Raw genomic sequence first — 6,196 nt, 5'->3', positions numbered from 1 at the left:
GTCTTTACTTTTGGCATCTATTCGCACAGGTGTCACATCTGAAGAACCTTTCTTTTTAATTGTGGATCATTTACGAAGGCCTTTGCCATCGTTCAGACTCTAGTTTTGGTTCTGTTTGACGTTTGTTGGGTGCTTGGAAGTAATGCATCTTTGACAGCCACTGCATCTATGTCACGGTATCAAATTCAATCGGTGTGACCTGTTTGGGTAAGGCAACACCGGACTGGGTGGCAACAGAGACACATGTCCATGCAATAAGAGTAGATCTTTCTTTACCGAGAAGACAACAAGTCCACACCACTTTACAGTGGTGCAAGACCAACTTCTACCATCTGGACGTAGCCTGTGATGGTGGTACCCTTACTGAAGTTCAATCAATCCCATGTGGGTGAGTTGAGACAAGTGCCAGCAGTTCTTCAATTATTCATTACTTCAAAGAAAGACCAGACGAAAGTGAGCACGACTGTCCGAGAATCCAAAAGATGGACTAGAATGCGGCTGAACAAAACTTTGTTCCAAGAAATTTGAAAGACAAAACAGAAGTCTGGCAAGGATCTTTTTAAGGAGGACTGACCAAGACTTTTTGCGGAGAATTTGCAAATGTGACGAGACCAAAAAACGGACTAGTATGCACCTGAACAAAACTTTGCTTTGAGAAATTTGAAAAAGACAAAACCGAGAGGTCTGGCAAGGACCTTTCAAAGAAGGACTGACCTAGACTTCTTGCTAAGGATTGACAAACGTGCCGACCTCTGTAGGCAAGGAGGGCTGAAGCTATTATCTATAGTTGGAGCACCTGCAAGCGGAAAAGTGTCGTCGAGGTTGTGGCCCGAGGAGGCGTGGTACTCAGAGGGTGGCGAGATGGTGAACACAGGTATGCAGCTGATCAGCTTCACCTGTGCTGTGACAGGTTGGGTGATGGCTATAGCAGTGACTGCACTGCCCCAGTGGAAGGTCACGGCCTTCATAGGCAGCAACATCTTGACCTCCGAAATTGTTTGGCAGGGGATCTGGATGAACTGCATCTACCAGACCACTGGCCATATGCAGTGTAAGACCTACGACTCCATGCTGGCTCTACCGCCTGATATCCAGGCAGCACGGGCACTGATGTGCATTGCTATCTTCTTGGGCTGGTTGTCCTGCACCGTTTCTTGCTGTGGAATGAAGTGCACCACCTGTGCCGGGGATGATCGCCATGCCAAGGCTGGCATAGCGCTGTCCGGTGGGGTGCTCTTCATCCTGACGGGCCTGTGCATCCTAGTGCCAGTTTCCTGGACAGCGAACACTGTGGTGCAGGACTTCTACAACCCCAATGTTCCCCTCCAGCACAAGCAGGAGCTGGGTCAGGCCATTTACCTGGGATGGGCAGCAGCAGTGATTCTTATGATCAGCGGGGCGGTGCTGAGCAGTACCTGTCCACACATCGAGAGAGGAGGGTACAGACGTGGGTACATAGGTCGTAGTTTAGCAAACTCAAGGCCTTCTGCTCCAGATCCGCCGAAGTCAATCACCACCAGTACCCTGCCTCTTAAGGAGTATGTATGATAAAGATAAATGAAAGCAAATGTGGGAAGGTGTGGCTAAACAGGGATAATGATTAAATGTGCACTCAGTAATTTTTGTTTCAATGGACAGATGCATTTTGTGTCATTGTCACTGTGGCATGTGTCCACGTTTGCCATTTGAAGTCCCATTTATCTGCTCATTTTCTTTCATTGCTCATACATCGGACACATTGATGCTGTTGACTACGGCTCCTTCATTATGTTGTCTGTAATATACATAATGTACTTACTGTTATATTGTTTGGTTTGCTTTTGTTTGGATATATTTTTATGTTTGTAAAGCTTTATTTTTTAAAGTGTCATTTCTGCACAACCCAAATGGAATTGCAATCTGCTATTTTTCAGTGCAACAGTGGCACAACCAATGCTGTGAGTTTGGAGTGGGACTATTACTTTGTAAACAGGAGTGTTTGACAACAGTTTCTATTTTTGAAATTCTGTTTGGTGATACTAGTGGAGCAGTAATTACGCATTTCACCTTTGAATTTGTAGCTTTAAAGTATGTCGTTTCTGTACCACTAGCAAAAACAGAATTGGACAAATAAGGACTGCCATTTACCACTGAAAAATTGATAGTCTCATCCCAAACATTGGAAAGAATGACACACTTAAGCTTTAACTGAACTCTGAACTGTAAAGCAAAGCTGGTCATGTAATCTCAGCTTGCTTCAGTAGGTCTTAGTGTACATTATTTTTCATTTGTTAAAAGTATTATTATTATAGTAGAATAGTATTATTCAGTTAAGGGTTTTAATGTGGAAAAATGTACTGAGTGCACCTTTAATTAAAGACAGTCTAGTACAGGGGTGCCCAAACTCGGTCCTGGAGGGCCTGCAGAGTTTAGCTCCAACTTGCCTCAACACACCTGCCTTTAAGTTTCTAATATGCCTAGTAAGAGCTTGATTAGCTGGTTCAGGTGTGTTTAATTGGGGTTGGAGCTAAACTCTTCAGGACAAAAGCCCTCCAGGACCGAGTTTGGACACCCCTGGTCTAGTATCTAGAATTAGGAACATAGAGTTTGAGTAGTAATATTCTAGTAGTATTGCAGTGGGTCCAAGATTTTCAGAAACATTTTCTTTGCCTTATTGTTTGTCACTCTCTCTGCCTTTTACTGTATTTTCTCGTATGAAGTGTTCATTCAGGTATTCAAATATTTATGAGTACTATATTTAGATTAGTTTTTACCACATTTTGATTAGACTTTGTTTTTTTAGTCCAATAGTATTAACGCTTAGGCCCATTTTGCAGTGTTTTTTTTTTTTATCTATCTTGTACCTTGTAGGCAAATGACAGCTTACCACTGTTGTCCTTAGAAACAGTACACCCACACTCAGTATGTCTGATTGCTGTGTTCATTGTGATTTCTCTGTATTTATCAATTAAAACTGTGTAAACCTGAACCATTTGAGAAAAAAATAAAAAGACATGTGATGTGACATACATTCACCAACAGTGCAATCATTTTATCAATATAAAGAATAAAATTCATAAATTAAATAACCACATTTTTAAAATAGAGCACTGCTCTTACAATGTTGTCAAGCTAATGGCCAAAACAAAAAATTAATCCAGGAGTCTGAGTTCCACCATTACCATACCACTTTCTCTCTTTTTTTTTGTAAAGGATCCTTCATTGACATACTGAGAACAACAGCCAACACAGGATGTGGAAATGACTTCTTGATAACACAGCTGACATTCATTCAGTCTCCATGAAGAATGATACTTGACACAATGCATCTAAAACACAAAAACATGAACCCAAAATATATATTTAGAAACCAAAATCTCTCATTTTACTATTATCATTGCATATATTTGTATACATTACATGCACATACATTCTAATTTGTGACTCTTATAAAATGTCGCACTTTACAACAAACAAACTAATGATTAATAGATGCAGCCAAACAATTGCACGGTATCAACATATTAAATGTGTTTTTTATGGCCACTTGTGATAAGAAGGGAGTGACAGCATCACAAAATATTCTGGACCGCTGTTTATGCCCGTTTTAAGTTCCAACCACTTGTAATCAGATCACCCAAGACAGACATTAATACCAGGTGAAAATGGGGCCAAAGAGTGTAACCTTATCTATTCTAAAAAAAGGGGAAATACCTGCAATTCTCTCCTCTCCAGTAGCTGAATGTAGAGATTCCCATTTCTTTGGTGCCGTTTCCATTAACGTAAGGTCATTGGGTGTCAGCGTCTGCAGAAGGTTCCTTCTTTGCACTAATCTAACCAGATAAATTGAGGATTCACTGCAAAATAATGCATGTACCAAACACAGAGAGAGATGAAGTATAACATAGATGCCAACAGTGGTCATGAGGAATGTGACTTAAAGGATACTGTAGGCGGTAATAGCGATCTGCATCTTGAAGCCACTCTAACATGTCTGAGATGGAGGGACAGATGGCTGATCTGGAGACACAACCAGCAATGTCAAGAGTGTCTGTGTTCTTCTCATAGAACTGGAAAACAGCAGACACCTGTTGACTGATGGCATCCCGCACACTCTGAAGAGCATCCCTGGAAATAAAGACAAAATTAAATGAAGCATTGGTTTTTATGTGCATTAAAATTATAATCTAACAGGACTCACATTTTCTCAGCTAGTTTTCCCAGAACTGCATCCACAGCCAGTGACAGTTTGTAATATAGGCGTTCTTGTAAACTAGGGAAACTGGCAAGAGGTGTGGTTGCAATCTGAACGCTTTTCAATGCCTTCAACTGCACTGCAAGGTTTCCAAGAGAGCTCATGAGAGGTTTACATTCAGCTAATTCACCGTCCCAAACGCTTTTATTCGCTTTTAACGTCTCAAAGCATTTTTTCAGTTGTTGGTGCAATGATAACAAAACAGCACTGGACATTTTTTAAAATCCTTTTCAGTGGCAGAACTTGAGAACCACTGTGAACTACGTTCTTTTACAGAGGATTCCTATGACAAAGGAATTAAAAAATATCTATTTAAAAACTCTAATATTAATCACAACCCGCCAATATTTAAATTTATCTGATAAACCACAAATCACATATACAAAAATCTTCCCGTTTCCTTCGTAAAAGTACATGTGAATAATACAGCGATGAGCTCCTTCCGGGAAAATGTCTCATCATCCACCAATCCGCTTGTTTCTTTCTTTAGCCTTGACAGTAAAACTCTCAAACATTGGCCAGAATCTTCTTTTAAGAGGGACGATATCTTATTGGTCAGAGCACGGAGCGTATTTACGAAACGACAGTCAAAGCTGCGTGCTGATTGGCTTAGTGACGTAGTAGCGTTAAATTTGAAAAGGCTCTTCCTAACCGTTGCAGTGAGAAAAACAGTTTCAACATAGACCGGGTTATTAGAGTAAGAAAATATTAATGTCCTTTAAATGAGTTTAAAACGATTGAATTAACTAGATATATACCATGTACTTAAATATATATGAGCGTAATCGCCGTGGGTTTGAAGGAATTCATCGTGTTTGTTTTTCAGGTTCACCATGGCACCAAGAAAACGCACTCAGAATGCTAAAAACAAGAAGAATCCCAAAACGCCGAAACTGGAAGCTTTTTTGCTTGATTTTGACGATGAAGGTAAAATTTGTCGCTAGTGTCTGAATACATAAGTATTTGTGTCCATATTTTGAAAGCTTTATTCTTTGTTTGTAGTGCATACCATTGTTGAAAGACTGAAGGAGAAGACGAACAATCTTCTGAAAGATGCAGACAACCTTTACAAGACAGCTCTGATAAAGCTTCCCATGGCAGTGAGGAAAATGAACTGGATCGAGTACTGCAGTAAGTCATATATGTCAGTTGCACCGTTTTGACAAATAGTCCATGTAGTGTCTGGTAATATGTGGTAAAATAGCATAGGAATGAATATCGTGCATAAATACAGTTCTCATTTTAACCTTCAGATATAGAGAAGCCAAAGTCACCAGTGGATGATTCAAAGGTACTTGCATTAAACATGTTTGTTTGGCCATACCTTTTACATGTTGTAAACTCCTCAATATTGTTAAATCGATCACTGTTGGTCTTGATGTAAAGTCTTCTCTCTGTTCAGGTGAGGGAGGAAGCTGCTCAAGTGGAGCTTGCTATTACCGAGAATCATGTGATTCCCAAGTTTGCTGCCAAAGGTACATTTTGCATCCTCTGTCAGCTTGTAAAACCTTCTTGCTTATAATTTTGAAGCTGATTTTCCCACTTTCACCTCATTTACAGAAGCCAAGAATGGTACAAACTCAGAGGATGAAAACATGGCACCCCTCAAGTCTACGGTGAAGAAGGTTTGTAGTAGTATGGTCTTTGTAATCTACCAAGTAGGGTAGTTAAAATCATGTTGAAGTTATTGTATTGACTAGATGAACGCATGTGATTGTCATGTTGTCACTATGTAGCAGTGGAAATAAATGTAAAAATATGCGACATCTAAAATCAGGATTACCACTTTCAAATGTCTAATTAGGAAATGTTGCAGTCCAAGTTTACATTTATACATTTGGCAGAAGCTTTTATCCAAAGCAGCTTGCATTGCATTCACTGTATACACTGTTTCAGTTCATGTATTTTCCATGCATAACCTTTATTTGACCCTCTAACTCTAACACTTTCTATTCTATTTTA

General features: G+C 39.9%; 3 protein-coding genes across 3 annotated transcripts in view; 2 read left to right on the top strand and 1 right to left on the bottom strand.

Moving 5' to 3' along the window:
* The first annotated feature begins 729 nt into the window (after positions 1 to 729).
* LOC107688372 (claudin-4-like) lies at positions 730 to 1,839 on the top strand. Its single transcript, XM_016486029.1, has one exon. It carries the CDS (start codon positions 862 to 864, stop codon positions 1,546 to 1,548), a length of 687 nt encoding a protein of 228 aa, XP_016341515.1. The 5' UTR covers positions 730 to 861; the 3' UTR covers positions 1,549 to 1,839.
* A 1,338-nt stretch (positions 1,840 to 3,177) lies between these two features.
* Positions 3,178 to 4,449, bottom strand: airim (AFG2 interacting ribosome maturation factor). The gene is made up of 4 exons (XM_016486030.1): positions 4,181 to 4,449; positions 3,928 to 4,107; positions 3,694 to 3,812; positions 3,178 to 3,308 (listed from the first exon to the last, which is right to left on the bottom strand). The coding sequence occupies exons 1-4, from the start codon at positions 4,447 to 4,449 to the stop codon at positions 3,268 to 3,270; spliced, it is 609 nt and encodes a 202-aa protein (XP_016341516.1). The 3' UTR covers positions 3,178 to 3,267.
* A 337-nt stretch (positions 4,450 to 4,786) lies between these two features.
* Positions 4,787 to 6,196, top strand: part of cdca8 (cell division cycle associated 8) — a 4,936-nt gene continuing 3,526 nt past the window's right edge. Inside the window, exons 1-6 of the mRNA XM_016486028.1 lie at positions 4,787 to 4,931; positions 5,061 to 5,161; positions 5,237 to 5,365; positions 5,488 to 5,525; positions 5,637 to 5,709; positions 5,795 to 5,859. Of these exons, the coding sequence (XP_016341514.1) occupies positions 5,068 to 5,161; positions 5,237 to 5,365; positions 5,488 to 5,525; positions 5,637 to 5,709; positions 5,795 to 5,859 (399 nt within the window). The 5' untranslated portion in view covers positions 4,787 to 4,931; positions 5,061 to 5,067. The remainder of the gene's footprint in view (positions 4,932 to 5,060; positions 5,162 to 5,236; positions 5,366 to 5,487; positions 5,526 to 5,636; positions 5,710 to 5,794; positions 5,860 to 6,196) is intronic.

Source organism: Sinocyclocheilus anshuiensis, unplaced genomic scaffold (genome assembly GCF_001515605.1).
Source record: "Sinocyclocheilus anshuiensis isolate Anshui unplaced genomic scaffold, SAMN03320099.WGS_v1.1 scaffold209, whole genome shotgun sequence".
Classification (NCBI taxonomy): domain Eukaryota; kingdom Metazoa; phylum Chordata; class Actinopteri; order Cypriniformes; family Cyprinidae; genus Sinocyclocheilus; species Sinocyclocheilus anshuiensis.
This window is presented reverse-complemented; position numbering and strand designations above follow the sequence as displayed.

Coding starts and splice junctions, on each gene's coding strand:
- LOC107688372 (XM_016486029.1), top strand. CDS start 862: ATGGTGAACACAGGTATGCAGCTGATCAGCTTCACCTGTGCTGTGACA.
- airim (XM_016486030.1), bottom strand. CDS start 4,449: ATGTCCAGTGCTGTTTTGTTATCATTGCACCAACAACTGAAAAAATGC. Junction 3,813..3,927: donor GATCGCTATTACCGCCTACA/GTATCCTTTAAG, acceptor TTATCTGGTTAG/ATTAGTGCAAAGAAGGAACC. Junction 3,309..3,693: donor TGGAGAGGAGAGAATTGCAG/GTATTTCCCCTT, acceptor TTTGTGTTTTAG/ATGCATTGTGTCAAGTATCA.